The sequence below is a fragment of the Petromyzon marinus genome, unplaced genomic scaffold, assembly GCF_048934315.1.
Source record: "Petromyzon marinus isolate PM22_M1 ecotype Great Lakes invasive population unplaced genomic scaffold, UKy_Petmar_22M1.pri1.0 PM_G_Scaffold_157, whole genome shotgun sequence".
NCBI lineage: Eukaryota > Metazoa > Chordata > Hyperoartia > Petromyzontiformes > Petromyzontidae > Petromyzon > Petromyzon marinus.
In genome coordinates this window covers 17,363-39,834 of record NW_027422714.1, presented here as the reverse complement: position 1 = coordinate 39,834, position 22,472 = coordinate 17,363, and the positions used below count along the sequence as shown (strand labels likewise).

At 48.9% G+C, this 22,472-nt stretch overlaps 1 protein-coding gene across 1 annotated transcript; it reads left to right on the top strand.

Annotated features, from left to right (window-relative positions):
* Positions 1-5,774: 5,774 nt before the first annotated feature.
* Positions 5,775-21,749, top strand: LOC142910913 (gap junction gamma-1 protein-like). The gene is made up of 4 exons (XM_076060164.1): positions 5,775-5,826; positions 16,013-16,344; positions 17,309-17,785; positions 20,844-21,749. Exons 2-4 carry the CDS (start codon positions 16,043-16,045, stop codon positions 21,022-21,024), a joined length of 960 nt encoding a protein of 319 aa, XP_075916279.1. The 5' UTR covers positions 5,775-5,826; positions 16,013-16,042; the 3' UTR covers positions 21,025-21,749.
* The last annotated feature ends 723 nt before the right edge of the window (positions 21,750-22,472 follow it).

Genomic DNA, 22,472 nt, shown 5'->3' with positions numbered 1-22,472 from the left:
TCAACTCCGCACCTCAAATCACCTTCTTCTCGTCACCTCACATCACCAAACTCCCCACCCCCACACAAGTAGGCACGTGACTGCCCCTCCCCCCCATCACGAGACCCGCCCACCCCCACCCGTAGGCACGTGACTGCCCCTCCCCCCATCACGAGACCCGCCGTCCCTTGGTGTGGACCAATCAGTTTCAAGGACAATGCATATATTATCATAGTATGTTTTTTGTTTGCATTTTGACTGCAGGTATTGTGGTTAATGCAGACATGAATCCTTGTAAAAAGGTTTCAGTTTTGTTGCCAGAAAAAAGGGGAAAAACCCTATTATTATATTTTGGTACTGGCAAAGGAGGTCTAAGGATGTAGATGCTCTACACACATGTTGAGCGCTCGGTTTACCGAACTGTTTAATCTCATCCACGCTCTGCATGCGCTAACCACAACAACTCCCTCTTTGCTTCTTTCTTCTTCCCTCGCTTGGAGAAGTCTCGTGGTATCAACGGCTGCCGCCACGATGACATCTTGTGTTTTGACACGATTGTGATTGGAGGGCGATGTTTAAGTGCTTACTCTTTTTTTTACATCTCAGGTGGCATGCGGTGAGAAATCCTACGGTGATTCCAAAAGTCGCATGTTTTTTTCTCCAAGCTCCACTAGGTGAGACAAATCGGTGCTTTAAACAACGGGCCCCAAACATCAGTGCAGTATTATCGTATTTAACGTTCTTATACAGTACCTGCCCCAGCGGTAGTGGGTTTTTTCCCCCGCTTGTTGTAAAGGTCCCGGGGTTAGAATCTAGCGGACTGCCCTGGATATTACTGCCGGGCAATGAACTGCTAAGTACGACACGCCGTCTGCTTCGAAGAGGATGCTAAAAGAGCCCGTGGCATTGTTTTAAGATGAGTTGGCCATTGCTTGCCGGAGTCAAATTTGCAAATGACAGTCCTGCACTATTGTACGCCGTATATTGAAAGGTTGAATTTCCTACGGGGGTAAGAAGTGAAACACTTTGTGACGGTGCTGTCGTACGAGTGCGTAACAGGGAGTTCATTGAGTCTTCAAACAGTGATTGTACTCGGTTGTCAAGAAATTGCCATCCGCCACAGTCGGTTCGTGACCTTGTGCAATGTGTGTCAATAGTGAGGAAGGGAATCAAGGCATAGTTTATACATTCCAAATGTTAGGATTTATCGTATTCTAGATCGGGTTATTGTCCTTCTTTCTATCGTCGTGAAGCATGTTTAAAGAATCCGTCCGCGTTGGTGTCCTATAAAAAAAATATTTAGGAAATTGCACGTGAGAGAAAATGGATCAGAACAACCCGCCCTCCCATATTAAACATGAGCAACCCTCACAAGTCCAGTCATGAAGCTGGGTGTAATTACCAGCGAAGCATCACAGTATGCAATTTGTAAATGTTGAGCATTTATCAATGGTATGGGTTTCTTGGGTTAGATCGCAAAAATGTAAATGTGTCGTTAAACCCGCCACCACCCGACACAGCCAACTAGTAAGGTTTGTCACGTAAACAGAACGTGCCAATTCGTTACTAGTACAGCACGCCGGTGTGTTGCAGAGCAAATCCACAACATTAACAATCTGAGTACGACGTTTCGCCAGTGTTCGCGACCAGCATCATCAGGCGACAGCCAGATTTGTTCTGTCCTCCTGTCTCCACAAATCTGGCTATCGCCTGATGATGCTGGTTGTAATTACTGGCGAAACGTCGTACTCAGTTTGTAAATGTTATGGGTTTACTCCACAACACACCCGGTGTGCTGTGCAGGTAACGAGTTGGCATGTTCTGTTCAGATGTCATAGTTTTCATAGTTTTATAATTTCATTATTTGGTATAGCCCTGTGAGCCATTCGGCTCTTGAATCGGGTGCAACCGCAACAAACAAAAAACATGAACAAGAAAACATCTTGAAGTGACTTTGTGCATGTGCAAACAGAAAATCCAGGAAAAAACATCAAAATATTCCTGAAATAGCACTGCACACCAACGCTGTGTGCAAAAATCCCAGTGGGATGCAAGTCAAACAAAAACAAGAAAACTTAGATTAGGGCATCAGTCTAACTCCGTACTACAATAAACAAAAACATTACCAAACCCAAAAACTTTTAGAAATCACCAAAATAAAGCCATAAATGCAATGTAACAGTGATCATAGGAACTGTGACCGAATTTTTAACAATAAACTACATAAATAACATGTAACACCAAACCCTAGAGCCACAGCTATGTCGGGTGGTGGCGGGTTTAACCACACATTTATATTTGCGCGATATAACCCCCCCTCCAAAAAAACCTTACTAGTACAGCACGTTGATGTAACGGAGAGCAAATCCACAACATTTTTAATCTGAGCACGACGTTTCGCCAGTGATTACAACCAGCATCATCAGGCGGACGGCCAGATCTGTGCATTTACTCTGCAACACACCGGTGGGCTTAAGTATGAACTAATTGGCACGTCTTATTTACGTGACAAACCTTACTAATTGGCTGTGTTGGGTGGTGGTGGGATAACGACACATTTATGCGATCTAACCCAAACAAAAACCTTTCTACTGTATTCATAGCAATTGGCGCCCCCTATTGGAGTGATGTATTTTTTGACCGATGTTTTCCTGGGTTAATAAGTATAGTGACTATAGTCTATATGGTGAATAATATGGCCTACTGTGAGGGTTTTTTTAAAATTGACGCACTAATTGTAATGCTGGTCGTTGTTGTTCGACATTTTAGCGTACAACAAACGGAGAACGCTGAGGATGCTATGAAGAACTTTCTGAAAATATTTAGAGGGATTTTCTGAGTTGGTAAATTGATTTTGAAACGTCTGACCGAGGTGTTCTAGCAAAATTGCGTCACTTATATTCTTTACGGATGGTCTTCATCATAACAGCAATTTCCTTGCCTGCAACACAACTTGTATAAGTTAATGTTTTTTTTTTATAATGTAGTTTATCTAATAAAAACATTTCACGGTTGGTGTTGCATATCTAATCCTCTGATCGTATTACCAGTTTCAGTAAATGGTCAAGAGATGTAATGTTCCACAGTTGTGAAAATAAAGTCAAAGTTTCAAAATACTTTTGAGCGCCGAACGACGCCTCTGAAAGGTTTTTAGCCAGCGGAAGGACAAAGAAAATCCTTCTGTGATAGCGGAGGCGGCGGGGAGGGGGGACTGTGGACACAGCTCCTGTATGGGATGGAGAGTTTCTCCAGCGACCTAGGGCAGGGGTCGGGAACCTTTTTGGCTGAGAGAGCCATGAAAGCCACATATTTTAAAATAAATTTCCGTGAGAGCCATATAATATTTTTTTAACACTGAATACAACTAAAGAAATGTCAGCTAAGATTTATTTGCGAGCCAGATGCAGTCATCAAAAGAGCCACATCTGGCTCGCGAGCCATAGGTTGCCGACCCCTGACCTAGGGGAAGAGGAGACGAGGCCACATGGTGGGAGACTGTGACGCAGATCTGAGAGAGGTCGCTGTTGTGCAGCAGCAGCGGTAGCAGCTGCGGGGATTGACGGGAGGGTAGAACGCGTTGGAACCTGTGCCAGGCTAGGTGCAGGAGGTCACGGGACAGACCCAGCAGGTGACATTAGTTGACTCACCGAGATGACTGGCAGATGCACCACTGTGCCAGGCTAGGTGCAGGAGGTCGTGGGACAGGGCCAGCAAGTCACATTAGTTGACTCACCGAGATGACTGGCAGATGCACCACTGTGCCAGGCTAGGTGCAGGAGGTCACAGGACAGGCCCAGCAGGTGGCATTAGTTGACTGACCGAGATGACTGGCAGATGCACCACTGTGCCAGGCTAGGTGCAGGAGGTCACGGGATAGACCCAGCAGGTGACATTAGTTGACTCACCGAGATGACTGGCAGATGCACCACTGTGCCAGACTAGGTGCAGGAGGTCACGGGACAGACCCAGCAGGTGACATTAGTTGATTCTTTAGCACCCATGCAGAACTGCCATAAAGTGGCGGTGACGTGACCACAGCGCTTGTGCCAGGTTAGGTGCACTTAAAGTGCACACTTTGAGGCCACGTGAAGTATCGAAGGCTCTCTGCGAGCCGGTCACGGGACAGACTGACCGAGATGACTGGCTGTTTCACCACCTGTGCTCCCCATTGTGCCAACTCGCTGTATTTTATCCGCCCAGTGCAACGCTCGTTGTTGTGAGCGTCGCTTCTCCAACCACTGCTGTTGTTGGGAGGGCGACTGCCTCTACTGCCCAGTAGCGTTCTTCAGGAAACTCCTCCACAGAGGCCAAGCTTGACACCGCTGGTCGGCAAGTCCACTCAGCTCCAAATACTCCTGTGCCGCATCAGTCCATCCCTTCTCATAGTTTCATAGTTTCATTTATATGGTATAGCCCTGTGAGCCATTCGGCTCTTGAATCGGGTGCAACGCAAACAAACAAAAAAACATGAACAAGAAAACATCTTAAAGTGACTTTGTGCATGTGCAAACAGAAAATCCAGGAAAAAAACATCAAAATATTCCTGAAATAGCACCGTACACCAACGCTGTGTGCAAAAATCCCATTGGGATGCAAGTCAAACAACAACAAGAAAACTAAGATTAAGGCCATCAATTCTAGATTTAAAGCTTTCGTGACTGCAAGGATCCATACTCTTTGGTTCTATTCGGTAAAGTCACGTAGGTAAATTGTTGTTTTATTATTTACCTACGTGACTTTACCGAATAGAACCAAAGAGTATTAAGGCCATCAGTCTAACTCCCTACTACAATAAACAAAAACATGGTCAAACCAAAAAACTTTTAGAAATCACCAAAATAAAGCCATAAATGCAATGTAACAGTGATCATAGGAACTGTGACCGAATTTTTTACAATAAACTACATAAACAACCATGTAACACCAAACCCTAGAGCCACAGCTGGCTGCATGAGTTACTCCACAAACAACAGGAGCATCGGTCGGAGTATCAAATTTTTCAATGCACCTTTAAGATCAGCATGCTAAATCACAAAACAGATAATACTTTGCAGCGGTCATCCGGAGCGAAACATTTTATTTTATTTTAGGCCACTGAATAGCAGTGGCAAGCTAGGGGTGTACAACTCCTCTAGAGCAGTTTTGAGTGAATATCTCATAGGTAGCGATTCAAGTTGCAGTTTATTGGCAATAGCATTCCAGACCCTGGGGGCATCAATAGCAAAGGCCCTTCCTCCGGGTTTTTGTACGGGCAATAGGGAATGTGAAGCCGGTAGATGAGCAAAGACCCGAGGTCAACATTTGTTCAAATGTGTTCTTTGAAACAGAGAGGAGATCCAGCAGCAGGCAGTCTGCGGGTTGTTTGGTTCTCCAGCTCATGGTGCGAACCCCTCGCCCACAACAGGGGGGGAAGGGAGGGGAATGAGAAGGGAGGAACCGGAAGTGAGGGGGGGCGGGGTCTGAAGTGAGGGGCGAGGGGGGGGCGGAGGTGAGGGAGGTGACGGGGGAGAGGAGGGCCGGAAGCGAGGGGGGGAGGGTGGGAAGGGCGGAAGCGAGGGGGGAGGGGCATAAGTGAGGGGAGGGCCCGGGGGGAGGGTCCAAAGAGAGGACGAAAGAGGGGCCGGATGTGGAGGGGGGCCGGATGTGGGGGAGGGGCGGATGTGGAGGGGGGCCGGATGTGGGGGAGGGGCGGATGTGGAGGGGGTGAAGTGAGGGGGAAGGGCTGGAAGTGAGGGGGAGGGGCTGGAAGGTGGCGTCCTAGCCAGGTGCTGTCCCTGTCTCTCATCTCTCTGTGTCATCTCTCAGCTGCTCGGGACGTCTCCTGGGCTCCCGGGCGCTCCAACAGAGGTCTGACTCCACCACTCCACCACCCTCCTCCTCCTTCCCTCTCTCTCTGCGCTGTCTCCCACGCAGCCGCTGCCGTCTTTGTCTCCCCTTGCTGCTGTGGCCACGGCCCCGAGATCTGTGTGTGTCTGTGTGTGTGTCTGTGTGTGTGTGTCTGTGTCTGTCTGTGTGTCTGTGTGTGTGTCTGTGTGTGTGTCTGTGTGTGTGTCTGTGTTTGTGTCAGTGTGTGTGTCTGTGTGTCTGTGTGTGTCTGTGTGTGTGTCTGTGTGTGTCTGTCTGTGTGTGTCTGTGTGTGTGTGTCTGTGTGTGTATCTGTGTGTGTGTGTCTGTGTGTGTGTCTGTGTTTGTGTCAGTGTGTGTGTCTGTGTGTGTCTGTGTGTGTGTCTGTGTGTGTGTCTGTCTGTGTGTGTCTGTGTGTCTGTGTGTGTATCTGTGTGTGTGTGTCTGTGTGTGTGTCTGTGTTTGTGTCAGTGTGTGTGTCTGTGTGTCTGTGTGTGTCTGTGTGTGTCTGTGTGTGTGTGTGTCTGTGTGTGTTTGTCTGTGTGTGTCTGTGTGTGTGTGTCTGTGTGTGTATCTGTGTGTGTGTGTCTGTGTGTGTGTCTGTGTGTGTGTCTGTGTTTGTGTCAGTGTGTGTGTCTGTGTGTCTGTGTGTGTCTGTCTGTGTGTGTCTGTGTGTGTGTCTGTGTGTGTATCTGTGTGTGTGTGTCTGTGTGTGTGTCTGTGTGTGTGTGTCTGTGTTTGTGTCAGTGTGTGTGTCTGTGTGTGTGTCTGTGTGTGTCTGTGTGTGTGTGTCTGTGTGTGTGTCTGTGTTTGTGTCAGTGTGTGTGTCTGTGTGTCTGTGTGTGTGTCTGTGTGTGTCTGTCTGTGTGTGTCTGTGTGTGTGTGTCTGTGTGTGTATCTGTGTGTGTGTGTCTGTGTGTGTGTCTGTGTGTGTGTCTGTGTTTGTGTCAGTGTGTGTGTGTCTGTGTGTCTGTGTGTGTCTGTGTGTGTGTCTGTGTGTGTCTGTCTGTGTGTGTCTGTGTGTGTGTGTGTTTGTGTCAGTGTGTGTGTCTTTGTGTGTGTCTGTGTGTGTGTGTCTGTGTGTGTCTGTCTGTGTGTGTCTGTGTGTGTGTGTCTGTGTGTGTATCTGTGTGTGTGTGTCTGTGTGTGTGTCTGTGTGTGTGTCTGTGTTTGTGTCAGTGTGTGTGTCTGTGTGTCTGTGTGTGTCTGTGTGTGTGTCTGTGTGTGTCTGTCTGTGTGTGTCTGTGTGTGTGTGTGTTTGTGTCAGTGTGTGTGTCTGTGTGTGTGTCTGTGTGTGTGTCTGTGTGTGTGTGTCTGTGTGTGTCTGTCTGTGTGTGTCTGTGTGTGTGTGTGTCTGTGTGTGTTTGTGTCAGTGTGTGTCTGTGTGTGTGTCTGTGTGTTTGTGTCTGTGTGTGTGTCTGTGTGTGTGTTTGTGTCAGTGTGTGTGTGTCTGTGTGTGTGTCTGTGTGTGTCTGTGTGTGTGTGTCTGTGTGTTTGTGTCTGTGTGTGTGTTTGTGTCAGTGTGTGTGTGTCTGTGTGTGTGTCTGTGTGTGTCTGTGTGTGTGTGTCTGTGTGTGTGTCTGTGTGTGTCTGTGTGTGTGTGTGTCTGTGTGTGTGTGTGTCTGTCTCTGTGTGTGTCTGTGTGTGTATGTGTGTGTGTGTCTGTGTGTGTGTCTGTGTGTGTGTCTGTGTTTGTCAGTGTGTGTGTCTGTGTGTGTGTGTCTGTGTGTCTGTGTGTGTGTCTGTGTGTGTGTCTGTGTGTGTGTCTGTGTGTGTGTGTGTGTGTGTCTGTGTGTGTCTGTCTGTGTGTGTCTGTGTGTGTGTGTCTGTGTGTGTGTCTGTGTGTGTGTCTGTGTGTGTGTCTGTGTGTCTGTGTGTGTGTCTGTGTGTGTGTGTGTCTGTGTGTGTGTGTCTGTCAAAACAACCCCCTACCTCCTCGCGGGGCCGGACGGGCAACTCTGTCGTGGACAGTGCTGTGGGGGGAGATCCAATTTTGATTGGCTCCTCCCCTCATGGCATATGTGTCCACCACAGGGGCTAAACGGGGGCTCTGGACGGGTGCGAGGGGCTGGTAAGCCCTCCATCTTCAATTAATTACCACGAAACCACGAATTAAACTGAAATATGTAACTAATAAGCTTGTGCCGGAGGCCCCGGGGGGCCAGGCGTCTATGACGTCTCCTGGCCAAACCCCATTTGGCGGAGCCAGGAGATTGAATACCTACCCTCGGGGCTACTCCAGAAACAACGAAAAGCCACTACGGGTGGCCACGTGGAATGTTCGAATGCTCACTGCAGAGGAGAGGCTGCCACTCCTCTGTCGGGAGCTGGACCGGTACCGGCTGGATCTATGCGGCATTCAGGAGGTCCGGTGGTGGGTGTACACCCAGGACCCCATTCCAACATAAAGTGGCCTGGTCTCAGTTATCTGATGAAAGTTGCAAGCAAGAATTTCATCATCGCTTGCGGCTGGGATTGGCATCGTCCCCGACTCCTCCTGATGTCGAGGGTAAATGGGCGAGGTTTAGGACTGTGACTCATGCAGCTGCAATGGCTGCTTTGGGTACGCGGTCCAGACCTCCCCAGAGACCCTGGCTGACAGAGGAGGTGTTCAGGATGGTTCAGAAAAAGCGACAGGCCCACTGTCATCGGCTACAGAATCCCACGTCAGAGAATGAGGAGGCTTACCGCAGCCTTCGCTCGGAGGTTCGGAGAGCCGTGAGGCGCTGCAAGGATGGGTGGTGGTCGCGGGTTGCTGAGGAGATGGAGTCTGCTTCAGTGGCCCGTGATCACAAATCTCTATTTAACTCCATCAAAAAAGTAACCTGCAGCGCCACACCTATTACCATCATTAGGGGAAAAAACGGTGATCCAATCTCCGACCCCCAGGAACAGGTTCGCAGATTTGCTGAGCATTTCTGTGAGGTCCTGGGGGAGGGAAAATCCCTCAGCCAGGAAAACATCGTGGCACAAAGTGAGGATGACCCTGCTGAGGCTGCGGTGCCTCAAATATTGGAAGAAGTCACCCCCTGTGAGTGGCTGGCTGAGGTGCCATCTGCTGAGGAAGTATTGAAGGCGATCCGGAGTCTGAGACCAGGAAAAGCAGCGGGAAGAGATGATCTCCCAAGCGAAATGCTGAGGGAGGGTGGCGTTTGTGCACAGACTGCCCTATATGACATCATAACAACAGTCTGGACCACTGGACGGGTTCCGCAGGATTGGAAGGATGCCCTGGTGGTCCCCCGCACTGACTGTAACAACTACAGGGGCATCTCACTCCTCAGTGTGCCGGGAAAGGTCCTGGCAAGGATTATTCAGCATCGCCTTGCCAGGCACGCTGAGGAGAGGCTTGCGGAGCCCCAATGCGTTTTCAGGAAAGGGCGGTCCTGCACAGATGCCATATTTTCTGTCCGTCTGCTACAGCAGAGGTGTAGGGAATTCCAACAAGACCTACATCTCTGCTTTATTGACCTGGTCAAGGCCTATGATACCATCAGTAGGCCTGGGCTCTGGGTCGTTCTTCGTGCTTTTGGAGTACCTGACCCTCTGCTCACGATCATTAAGGACCTTCATGATGGTGAGCGGGCCCGGGTAAAACTACGTGGGCGGGAGTCAGAGCCATTCCCTGTACACCTTGGGGTGCGACAGGGATGTCCTCTGGCTCCCACATTATTTAACATCTATTTTGACCACGTAGTTCGTGAAGCCTTCAATAGCTGTACCGGGGGAATCTCCATATGGTACAGATATAATGGGAGGCTGATCGATGCCCGGGTGCGGTCAAGGGATGGCTCCCTATTGCTCAACCACGTTATGTATGCTGATGATTTGGTAATAGCTGCTCAGTCAGAGGAGGAGTTGGAGACGCTGCAGCTGAGACTGGAGCGTGCCACTAAGAGGTGGGGCCTTACCATCAGCCCCACCAAAACTAAGCACCTGCCTGGGTATTTTGTACCATCGGACACTCCACCCCCACAACTCCCAATCGGTGATGGGGCAGTTGTGGAGAGAGTGGAGAGTTTCCCATACCTGGGCAGTGTGCTTATGACTGGCTCCAGTTTAACAGCAGAGGTCTCACTCCGAATCAGTCGAGCGGCAATTTCTTTTCATCGGTTGCGTAACGCTGTGTGGAAGCTACCTGGTCTGTCGCTCCGCACTAAGCTTCAGGTCTTCTCGGCCATGGTCATTCCCTCCCTTCTCTACGCTTGCGAAACGTGGACCCCCCTAATGGAACATCTTCGCCGGTTAGAAACATTTACGCTGGCCTGCCTACGATCCATCCTGGGTTTAACCAGACTGGATTGTGTGAGGAGCTCACAAATCCTTGAAAGATCTGGGCAGGGTCCCATCGGTGAGCTCCTCCGGCAGGCAAGGCTGCGATGGCTGGGTCATGTAGCCCGCATGCCCAGCCACCGCATGCCGAAACAGCTTTTGTTTGGCCGGATTGAGGGGGCTAAGCGGGCGCGGCACGGGCTAGAGAAGAGATGGAGTGATGTGGTACGGGAGGACGTGGAGCTGAGTGGACTTGCCAATGACTGGTACCAGCGGTGTCAAGATCGGCCTCTGTGAAGGAGGCTCGTGAAGGATGCTACTGGGCAGTTGGAGGCAGTCGCCCTCCAACAACAACGGAGGGCGGAGGAGCGACGCTCACAACAACGAGCGGAGCGCCGGGTGGCTAAAGCACAGCAGGTTGGCACAGTAGGGGGCACAGGTGGTGCATCAGCCAGTCATCTCAGTCAGTCGACCCGTGGCACCTGGGTCTGCCCAGTAACCTCCTGCCAGTGGGCGTACGACACTTCACGTGGCCTCACGGTGCACATAGCCTGGCACAAGCGTCGTGGTGACGTCACCGCCACTTAGTGGCGAATGGCGGTTGTTGTTGTCTGTGTGTGTGTCTGTGTGTGTCTGTGTGTGTGTCTGTCTCTGTGTGTGTCTGTGTGTGTCTGTGTGTGTGTGTCTGTGTGTGTGTCTGTGTGTGTGTCTGTGTGTGTGTCTGTGTGTGTGTCCGGTGGACCGGTTCTGGCTCCTGCCACCATGAGGGGTGGACAGTCCTCTACTCGGGGCAGCAGACTGCCAAACAACAGGGTGTGGCTCTTCTTTTGAACAAAAGAATGAAGGGGGCGTGGGAGCGTGGCGGTGAGGTGTGGGAAGCTGTAAGCCCCAGGCTACTTTGGGCTCACCTTCCCATCAACCGGAGGCGAGGAATGGTGGTCGTGGTTACTTATGCCCCCACCGAAGATGAACATCCATGGAGGGATGCAGGCAAAGCCGATGAGTCAGATACCTTCTATGACCTCCTGTCACAGGTGCTGGCTAAATTGGCCCCTCGGAAAAGAGTCATCATGTTGGGTGACTTCAATGCCCGAGTTGGTCATGATGCTGGCACCTGGTCTGGAGTGATTGGAGGGCATGGGCCAGATCAGCTCAATAACAACGGTAGGAGGCTGCTAGATTTTGTGCAGCCCATGGGCTTGTAATTACCAACACGCTGTTCTGGCATCGGCACATCCACACAACATCATGGATGCATGCCGGGTCCACGCAAGAACATCTGCTGGACTACATAGTGACGGACCAGCGGATGCGAGCCCATGTCCTTGACACCAGGACCTACCGTGGAGCTGATCTGCCCTCTGACCAGCGACTTGTCATCTGTAAGATGCGCCTGCCATTCTTCCACTCCGGTGGTGGGTGTACACCCAGGACCCCATTCCAACCTAAAGTTTCCTGGTCTCAGTTATCTGATGAAAGTTGCAAGCGAGAATTTCATCATCGCTTGCGGCTAGGATTGGCATCGTCCCCGACTCCTCCTGATGTCGAGGGTAAATGGGCGAGGTTTAGGACTGTGACTCATGCAGCTGCAATGGCTGCTTTGGGCATGCGGTCCAGACCTCCCCAGAGACCCTGGCTGACAGAGGAGGTGTTCAGGATGGTTGAGAAAAAGCGACAGGCCCACTGTCATCGGCTACAGAATCCCACGTCAGAGAATGAGGAGGCTTACCGCAGCCTTCGCTCGGAGGTTCGGAGGGCCGTGAGGCGCTGCAAGGATGGGTGGTGGTCGCGGGTTGCTGAGGAGATAGATGCTGCCTCAGTGGCCCGTGATCACAAATCTCTATTTAACTCCATCAAAAAGTAACCTGCAGCGCCACACCTATTACAATCATTAGGGGAAAAAACGGTGATCCAATCTCCGACCCCCAGGAACAGGTTTGCAGATTTGCTGAGCATTTCTGTGAGGTCCTGGGGGAGGGAAAATCCCTCAGCCAGGAAAACATCGTGGCACAAAGTGAGGATGACCCTGCTGAGGCTGCGGTGCCTCAAATATTGGAAGAAGTCACCCCCTGTGAGTGGCTGGCTGAGGTGCCATCTGTTGAGGAAGTATTGAAGGCGATCAGGAGTCTGAGACCAGGAAAGGCAGCGGGCAGAGATGATCTCCCAAGCGAAATGCTGAGGGAGGGTGGCGTTTGTGCACAGACTGCCCTATATGACATCATAACAACAGTCTGGACCACTGGACGGGTTCCGCAGGATTGGAAGGATGCCCTGGTGGTCCCCCTTTTTATGAAGGGGGACCGCACAGACTGTAACAACTACAGGGGCATCTCACTCCTCAGTGTGCCGGGAAAGGTCCTGGCAAGGATTATTCAGCATCGCCTTGCCAGGCACGCTGAGGAGAGGCTTGCGGAGCCCCAATGCGTTTTCAGGAAAGGGCGGTCCTGCACAGATGCCATATTTTCTGTCCGTCTGCTACAGCAGAGGTGTAGGGAATTCCAACAAGACCTACATCTCTGCTTTATTGACCTGGTCAAGGCATATGATACCATTAATAGGCCAGGGCTCTGGGTTGTTCTTCGTGCTTTTGGAGTACCTGACCCTCTGCTCACGATCATTAAGGACCTTCATGATGGTGAGCGGGCCCAGGTAAAACTATGTGGTCGGGAGTCAGAGCCATTCCCTGTACACCTTGGGGTGCGACAGGGATGTCCTCTGGCTCCCACATTATTTAACATCTATTTTGACCACGTAGTTCGTGAAGCCTTCAATAGCTGTACCGGGGGAATCTCCATATGGTACAGATATAATGGGAGGCTGATCGATGCCCGGGTGCGGTCAAGGGATGGCTCCCTATTGCTCAACCACGTTATGTATGCTGATGATTTGGTAATAGCTGCTCATTCAGAGGAGGAGTTGTCGAAGCTGCTGCTGAGACTGGAGCGTGCCACTAAGAGGTGGGGCCTTACCATCAGCCCCACCAAAACTAAGCACCTGCCTGGGTATTTTGTACCATCGGACACTACACCCCCACAACTCCCAATCGGTGATGGGGCAGTTGTGGAGCGAGTGGAGAGTTTCCCATGCCTGGGCAGTGTGCTTATGACCAGCTCCAGTTTAACAGCAGAGGTCTCACTCCGAATCAGTCGAGCGGCAATATCTTTTCATCGGTTGCGTAACGCTGTGTGGAAGCTACCTGGTCTGTGGCTCCGCACTAAGCTTCAGGTCTTCTCGACCACAGTCATTCCCTCACTTCTCTACGCTTGCGAAACGTGGACCCCCCTAATGGAACATCTTCACCGGTTAGAAACATTTAGGCTGGCCTGCCTACGATCCATCCTGGGTTTAACCAGACTGGATTGTGTGAGGAGCTCACAAATCCTTGAAAGATCTGGGCAAGGTCCCATCGGTGAGCTCCTCCGGCAGGCACGGCTGCGTTGGCTGGGTCATGTAGCCCGCATGCCCAGCCACCGCATGCCGAAACAGCTTTTGTTCGGCCGGATCGAGGGGGCTAAACGGGCGCGGCATGGGCTAGAGAAGAGATGGAGTGATGTGGTACAGGAGGACGTGGAGCTGAGTGGACTTGCCGATGACTGGTACCAGCGGTGTCAAGATCGGCCTCTGTGGAGGAGGCTCGTGAAGGACGCTACTGGGCAGTTGGAGGCAGTCGCCCTCCAACAACAACGGAGGGCGGAGGAGCGAAGCTCACAACAACGAGCGGAGCGCCGGGTGGCTAAAACACAGCAGGTTGGCACAGTAGGGGGCACAGGTGGTGCATCAGCCAGTCATCTCAGTCAGTCGACCCGTGGCACCTGGGTCTGCCCCGTGACCTCCTGCTAGCGGGCGTTCGACACTTCACGTGGCCTCAGGGTGCACATAGCCTGGTACAAGCGTCGTGGTGACATCACCGCCACTTAGTGGCGAATGGCGGTTGTTGTTGTGTGCAAGCGGATGCCTAAACAGCTAGAGAAGAGATGGAGTACACAGCAGGCGTCAGGTTCGGGATCGAATCCACGACCTCCTGTATACCAGGCGAGGGAGTCAACATTTTATTGATTGGCTGTGTCGGGTGGAGGAGGGCCCGAACGCACACACACGCGCGCGTCCACAAGAGATCTTGATCCCAAAAAAAACAAATTACGAATCGTCTTCTCGGGCGGCATCTTTGCTCCCTTATACACCGCAATCGATTAGGGCGGCATCTTTGCTCCCTTATACACCGCAATTGATGATGCTATCCAGGAGGGCACGGGACGGATGCGCGTTTGTTTTTTCTCGAGTGCCACCGAGAACTCGTCTCTCGGCAGCGCGCGAGGAACCAACGCAACTGCCGTGGCCTTCTTAGGAAATGCGTCCTCATGGACATGACCTCCGAACAAGTGACCGATTGACATTTTACAACGAAAATAGATGAACGCAGTTCGAACAGAGGGCAGTAGTGATAATAACGATGTGATTCAGTTCACCCGGGGGGGAATTCCTCGCCGAGTCTCAAGGCTCTTATTCAAGAAGGGGTTTGTGAGATTTTTGCACACAGAGTTGTAATAAGTTTTTTTCTTTTCTGGAAGATTTGCTGTTTTATCACAGGATGTTTCCGTTACGCGTCGTCGCTTTAAGATGTTTCTCTGTTCATATTTTGTTTGTTGCGGTTGCACCCGAACTCAAGAGCCGCATGACTCACAGGGCTATACACCTAATAAATGAAACTTGAAACTTGATTGGACTTGCCGATGGCCGCTACCAGCGCTGTAGATGTAGATGCCACTGGTTCTTCACGTTCTGTAGACGTAGATGCCACTGGTTCTTCACGTTCTGTAGATGTAGATGCCACTGGTTCTTCACGTTTTGTCGATGTAGATGCCACAGGTTCTTCACTTTCTGTAGATGTAGATGCCACTGGTTCTTCACGTTCTGGAGATGTAGATGCCATTGGTTCTTCACGTTCTGTAGACGTAGATGCCACTCGTTCTTCACGTTCTGTAGATGTAGATGCCACTGGTTCTTCACGTTCTGTCGATGTAGATGCCACTGGTTCTTCACGTTCTGCAGATGTAGATGCCACTGGTTCTTCATGTTCTGTCGATGTAGATGCCACTGGTTCTTCACGTTCTGCAGATGTAGATGCCACTGGTTCTTCACGTTCTGTAGATGTAGATGCCACTGGTTCTTCACGTTCTGCAGATGTAGATGCCACTGGTTCTTCACGTTCTACAGATGTAGATGCCACTGGTTCTTCACATTCTGCAGATGTAGATGCCACTGGTTCTTCACGTTCTGCAGATGTAGATGCCACTGGTTCTTCATGTTCTGTCGATGTAGATGCCACTGGTTCTTCACGTTCTGCAGATGTAGATGCCACTGGTTCTTCACGTTCTGTAGATGTAGATGCCACTGGTTCTTCACGTTCTGTCGATGTAGATGCCACTGGTTCTTCACGTTCTGCAGATGTAGATGCCACTGGTTCTTCATGTTCTGTCGATGTAGATGCCACTGGTTCTTCACGTTCTGCAGATGTAGATGCCACTGGTTCTTCACGTTCTGTAGATGTAGATGCCACTGGTTCTTCACGTTCTGCAGATGTAGATGCCACTGGTTCTTCACGTTCTACAGATGTAGATGCCACTGGTTCTTCACATTCTGCAGATGTAGATGCCACTGGTTCTTCACGTTCTGCAGATGTAGATGCCACCGGTTCTTCATGTTCTGCAGATGTAGATGCCACTGGTTCTTCACATTCTGCCAATGTAGATGCCACCACTGCCATTTATTGTGCGTGGAGGTTGAACTTACGACTCTCATTCCAAACGGGCAACTGGACAAACGGGATAGGTTTTTTTATTATCTCTAAAAGTCCTGAAGTTGAATGTTTGTAAGTAGAGTAGTGCCTGTACAAACACGGGTGAACGTTTCCCCGCAGCGGCGTCGCTGAATTAGACCGGCGGCCACGATGAGCTGGGGCTACCTCACACATCTGCTGGAGGAGGTTCATCGGCACTCCACCTTCCTGAGCAAGCTGTGGATCACCACCTTCGTCATCTTTCGCGTCGTTCTCACGACGGTCGCCGGCGAGTCCATCTACTACGACGAGCAGGGCCGCTTCTCGTGCAACACGGCGCAGCCCGGTTGCGAGAACGTCTGCTACGACAGCTTCGCCCCGCTCTCCCACGTCCGCTTCTGGGTGTTCCAGATCATCGCGGTCGCCACGCCCACCATCCTGTACCTCGGCTTCGCAGTGCATCGCATCACCAGGTACCGAGGTTCTCGGAGGGAGTTTTCACAGTTGGGGGGGGGGGGGGGGGGCTACGGTGGAAATTTGAATGGCTGCCCGCAGTTGGAAATGTTTTAATTTGTTTTTTAATTAGGTTGCGCCGTCGATTTGGTCACGAGTTTGAACGGTGAAAGTGCCGGCAAGGTTTCTCCTTGACTTAGGAACGGAGTTCCGTTCCCGAGCCCCCCCGTCGGTATGTCCGAACGGCTAGTTCAGTTCGGGAGGGCGAATGTGCGCTGTGTTTAAACACGCACACGGTCAGCGTCGTAAAATATTCTGCGATTCAACAGCAAAAAGGGAAGCATTGTTAAACTCTTCAACAATAAGAAATATAATACATTTGCATGCGATATTATAATTGCATATGTATAAAAGGCAAAGTTGTGAGTATGTGTCTGTTCAAAATGTTTAGCGTACTTCCCGACATGCAACAAACTTGAAATTTGCCATGTGGGTACTTTCCATACTGTACACCATGCAAACATAAAAATACCCTTATTTTTTTTGGGGGGGGGGTGGGGAAATGACGATGAAGTGTGGCGAGAATCGATATCTGGTGAGCTTTGTGGTATCGATTAAACAGGAATAGGCTGATTCTAAAGAAATCTACAACCTTCGATTCCTTTGCGCGATCTAAAGAATCGAATCTTGGCGCACGAGCGTACGTTTTTTTACGCCGCGCGTTGGGTTTCATTTTAGTTTTTACGAATGAGGCAATGATCAAAGTTTTTTTTTTCCATTTGTATATGTTATGGTTTTAAGTTTTGAGAAGTTTTTCAATATATGTTTTTCCCCGGGCAACGCCGGGTGCTTCCCGCTTAGTAGTAAATAAAGCGTCAAATTTTAAAGGAAGGTAAATATTTTCACTTACCTCGAGTCCCGACGGTGGCTCGCTCGTAGCGAGGGGTGAAACTTCGACGCCGCCGCCGCTCTCTGTCGTGGTAGGATCGAGTACATGCGAGACGAACAAACTAAGCGAGCCAAGCGAACCGGCGGCCCCGACCGCGTGATTGAAGGCACGGAGAAAGAGGAGGAGGTGGAAGAGGAGGTGGAGGAGGAGGGTGAAGAAGACGGCGAGGGGAAGCAGCACAACGAGCGGTGGAGGATCAAGACGGACGGCCTGATGGTGGCCTACACCCTCCAGCTGCTGGCCCGCACGCTGGCCGAGGTCGGCTTCCTGGTGGGGCAGTACCTGATGTACGGCTTGGAGGTGGCCCCGCGCTTCGAGTGCGTCCGTCACCCCTGCCCGCACCGGGTCGATTGCTTTGTGTCGCGCCCCACGGAGAAGACCGTCTTCCTTCTAGTCATGTACGCGGTCGCCGGTCTCAGCCTCCTGCTCGAACTGTCTGAGATTGCCTACCTGGGGCTGGGCACCATCCACGACTCGCTGAGCGGGTGGCGCCCGCGCCGGCTACGGAGCAGGTGGGGGGCCTCGACGGCGCGGTTGGCCACGGTCGGCTATGCGGGGGGAGGGGTGGGGGGCGGAAAAAGTTCGGCGCGCGGACGGAGGTTGTCGGCTTCGGCGTTGGATCGCGAGAAACGAAAGCGTCGTCTCGTCAAAGCCGCCAACTTGTAGTAGCGGCGTTGCGTCACGGAAACGAAACGTGCCGGGTCGCTACCGGCTCGACACTCGCCGGCTGCGTGTCAGAGAGTGACCCTCAACTACGCCTACAATTCGAGTTTCCGTGACGTTTCGCCGATGATGACAACAGCAAAAAAACATCATGGGACCTCCCTTGCCAGTAACAAGATATAAGAATTTGTTTTACCCTTTTTTAGCAGTAAAACAGCTGTGTGAACGTGATAACACCAAACGTAAACCTCTTGCAAGGAATCATCTCACTGCATTGGCCACACACACGGTACTTGTAATGAACATGCAAACAGAAACACGCTCTGGTAGTCTATGATGATGATGATGCATTGTCTTTGAAACTGATTGTTCCACACCAGAGACAGCTTTCTTTAGAGCCTCGTGTGTCTCACCCCGAGCTGTCAATGTCTTCGTAGTGGCATTGTCCTCTCATCTAACACTGTTTGAGACTAGGCTCTAAACAAAGCTGTCTCTTATTTTTGGTTCTTTCGCTAAAGTCACGTGGAAGGGAAATAATATTGGTTCCGTCAGCTCCCCAACCGCTATATATATAGATGATGTGTGTAGTTTATAGTGTAGTGTATAGTGTAGTGTATGTGTTGATAGCTATGTATATAGATGTTGTGTGTAGTTTATAGTGTAGTGTATAGTGTAGTGTATGTGTTGATAGCTATGTATATAGATGTTGTGTATAGTTTATAGTGTAGTGTATGTGTTGATATCTATGTATATAGATGTTGTGTATAGTTTATAGTGTAGTGTATAGTGTAGTGTATGTGTTGATAGCTATGTATATAGATGTGTGTAGTTTATAGTGTAGTGTATAATGTAGTGTATGTGTTGATAGCTATGTATATAGATGTGTATAGTTTATAGTGTAGTGTATGTGTTGATAGCTATGGATATAGATGTTGTGTGTAGTGTATAGTGTAGTGTATGTGTTGATAGCTATGTATATATGTTGTGTGTAGTTTATAGTGTAGTGTATAGTGTAGTGTATGTGTTGATAGCTATATATATAGATGTTGTGTGTAGTGTATAGTGTAGTGTATAATGTAGTATATGTGTTGATAGCTATGTATATAGATGTTGTGTATAGTTTATAGTGTAGTGTTTAGTGTAGTGTATGTGTTGATAGCTATGTATATAGATGTTGTGTGTGTAGTGTATAGTGTAGTGTATAGTGTAGTGTATGTGTTGATAGCTATGTATATAGATGTTGTGTGTGTAGTGTATAGTGTAGTGTATAGTGTAGTGTATGTGTTGATAGCTATGTGTATATATGTTGTGTATAGTTTATAGTGTAGTGTATAGTGTAGTGTATGTGTTGATAGCTATGTATATAGATGTGTGTAGTTTATAGTGTAGTGTATAATGTAGTGTATGTGTTGATAGCTATGTATATAGATGTGTATAGTTTATAGTGTAGTGTATAGTGTAGTGTATGTGTTGATAGCTATGTATATAGATGTTGTGTGTAGTGTATAGTGTAGTGTATAATGTAGTGTATGTGTTGATAGCTATGTATATATATGTTGTGTGTAGTTTATAGTGTAGTGTATAGTGTAGTGTATGTGTTGATAGCTATGTATATAGATGTTGTGTGTGTAGTGTATAGTGTAGTGTATGTGTTGATAGCTATGTATATAGATATTGTGTGTATAGTGTATAGTGTAGTGTATGTGTTGATAGCTATGTATATAGATGTTGTGTGTGTAGTGCATAGTGAAGTGTATAGTGTAGTGTATGTGTTGATAGCTATGTATATAGATGTTTTGTGTGTAGTTTATAGTGTAGTGTATAGTGTAGTGTATGTGTTGATAGCTATGTATATAGATGTTTTGTGTGTAATTTATAGTGTAGTGTATGTGTTGATAGCTATATATATATAGATGTTGTGTGTAGTGTATAGTGTAGTGTATAGTGTAGTGTATGTGTTGATAGCTATGTATATAGATGTTTTGTGTGTAGTTTATAGTGTATAGTGTAGTGTATGTGTTGATAGCTATGTATATAGATGTTTTGTGTGTACTTTATAGTGTAGTGTATAGTGTAGTGTATGTGTTGATAGCTATGTATATAGATGTTGTGTGTAGTGTATAGTGTAGTGTATAATGTAGTGTATGTGTTGATAGCTATGTATATAGATGTTGTGTGTGTAGTGTATAGTGTAGTGTATGTGTTGACAGCTATGTATATAGATGTTGTGTGTATAGTGTAGTGTATAGTGTAGTTTATGTTTGATAGCTATGTATATAGATGTTGTGTGTGTAGTGTATAGCTACCATTCGGTTGTGGGGGCCTCCTCTGACGGGAACCGCACCGGGTGACTTTCGTGAGCGCTCGCAACGTTCATACATTACGGCGTTAACAATTATTCATAATCAAGGTTTTTGGGTTTAGATTGCACTATCTACTGCACTATCTAATGCACTATACACTACACTATACACTACACTATACACTGCACTATACACTACTATACACTACACTATACACTGCACTATACACTACACTATACACTGCACTATACACTATATACACTACACTATATACTACACTATCCACTACACTATACACTACACTATACACTACACTAATATACACTATACACTGCTATACACTACACTATACACTACACTACTATACACTATACACTACACTACTATACACTACACTACTATACACTATACTATACACTACACTACTATACACTACACTACTATACACTACACTACTATACACTACACTATCCACTGCACCATACACTATACTATACACTACACTATACATGCAATATAACCCAAAAAAAACCCTCTATCATGGACAGTGTATATATATTTTTGTTAATGAAAATACTCTTCTTGAAATTTGACTCGTTTCTAGGGTGGCAGATGCCGTCGAGCCGGAATCGACGGCGGGTCCCAGAGCGATGTCACCGTCAGAATTGTGGCAGCTCCTTGACGAGGTGCAGAAACTTCAGACGGAGCTGGGGGTGACGCCGAGACCCCACCAGGAGCCCCCCGAGCAAGACGCTGGCGAAGCGTCCGGCAAGTCTTGGGTTTAGCGTGCTAGTATTACTCTCGGGCGTCGTTATCGCTCAATCGCTTTTCGCCATCCCACGTTCCATTTACTCGGCCCCCCCAACGCGCCGCTGCCGTTTGGATCGTCTCGACTTTGAAGGTATTCGTGACATTCTTCCGTCGAGATTCAATCGGAGGCGACCGTCTGCGCTTTTAAGATTCGAGCGGCAGAGCGCGGGCACCCCGCTAACCCGCTCGCGATGGCACGGGGGGTACGCCAGCACCCAGCCTCGTGGCTCGGGGGATTCGGCGCTGGGTTTGTAACCCAGAGCGTTGAGAGTTCAAATCTCCTTAGAACGCGTTTTGTGTGGCATTGTGGCTTTCGCATTCGGCCAACGTATAAATGCACGAGTCGGGGGGGGGGAATGTTTGCGTGAGTGTTTAATCAATATGGAGGTGTGTTTTGATTAAAGCAACCCAAATATTTTTGTTACTTTAGCTTACTTCTTAATTTGTGTGAGTTTCTGTTTTCGTTGTTTTGTTAAACTTCCTCGTTCATCGGTGGATAAGAGGGCCTGAGTTTAGCGGGCACGTCGTTATTATACCGTAACAGCCTGCTCCGATTTATATTTTGTCAAACCAAAAGGCGTTTAAGATGCTGGCTATGCGGTTTGTGAACAGCTGTGGCCAAATCTGAACGGCAGGTGACACAGTGTTGTATGTATTGTTTTTCAGAAAAATATTCAATAAAATTGGGAAATGTAAATTATTATTGTGTATTTCATGTTAATTGATGCTAATTGAGTACGTTTAATATGATCAATCGCACACACCCACTAAACACACGCACACCCCCACTAAACACAGACACGTAGGTAAAATAAAATAAATGAAAACGAAATTAAATCACGACGTTTTGGAGGCAACACAAGCTTCCGTCTTCAGATGGAAACCGTCAGCAAAATTGCTTTGATAGCAGGCTACAGTCTACATTAGTGGTTTATTATTTTATGATAGACAACAACAACCGCCATTGGTCACTAAGTGGTGGTGACGTCACCACGACGCTTGTGCCAGGCTATGTGCACCTTGAGGCCAAGTGAAGTGTCGAACGCCCGCTGGCACGGGGCAGACCCAGGTGCCACTGGTCGACTGAGATGACTGAAATGACTGGCTGATGCACCACCTGTGCCCCCTACTGTGCCAACTTGCTGTGCTTTAGACAGACACACAGACAGACAGGACAGGCGGACAGACACAGACAAGAGGAACACAGAGACAGAGAAAGATAGACAGACAGAGACACAGGCAGAGAGAGACATAGAGGCAAACAGAGATACAGACGTACAGAGAGATGTTGAATCGAACACCCTTAACTCGCTCCATTGAAAGAGATTCCTCGATCTTTGCCCATCCCCGAAAGTCGTTCTAGTTTCTATTTATTTCATTGTGTGTGGTGTGTACGTGTAAGCAATGTGGGATATCGATGTAC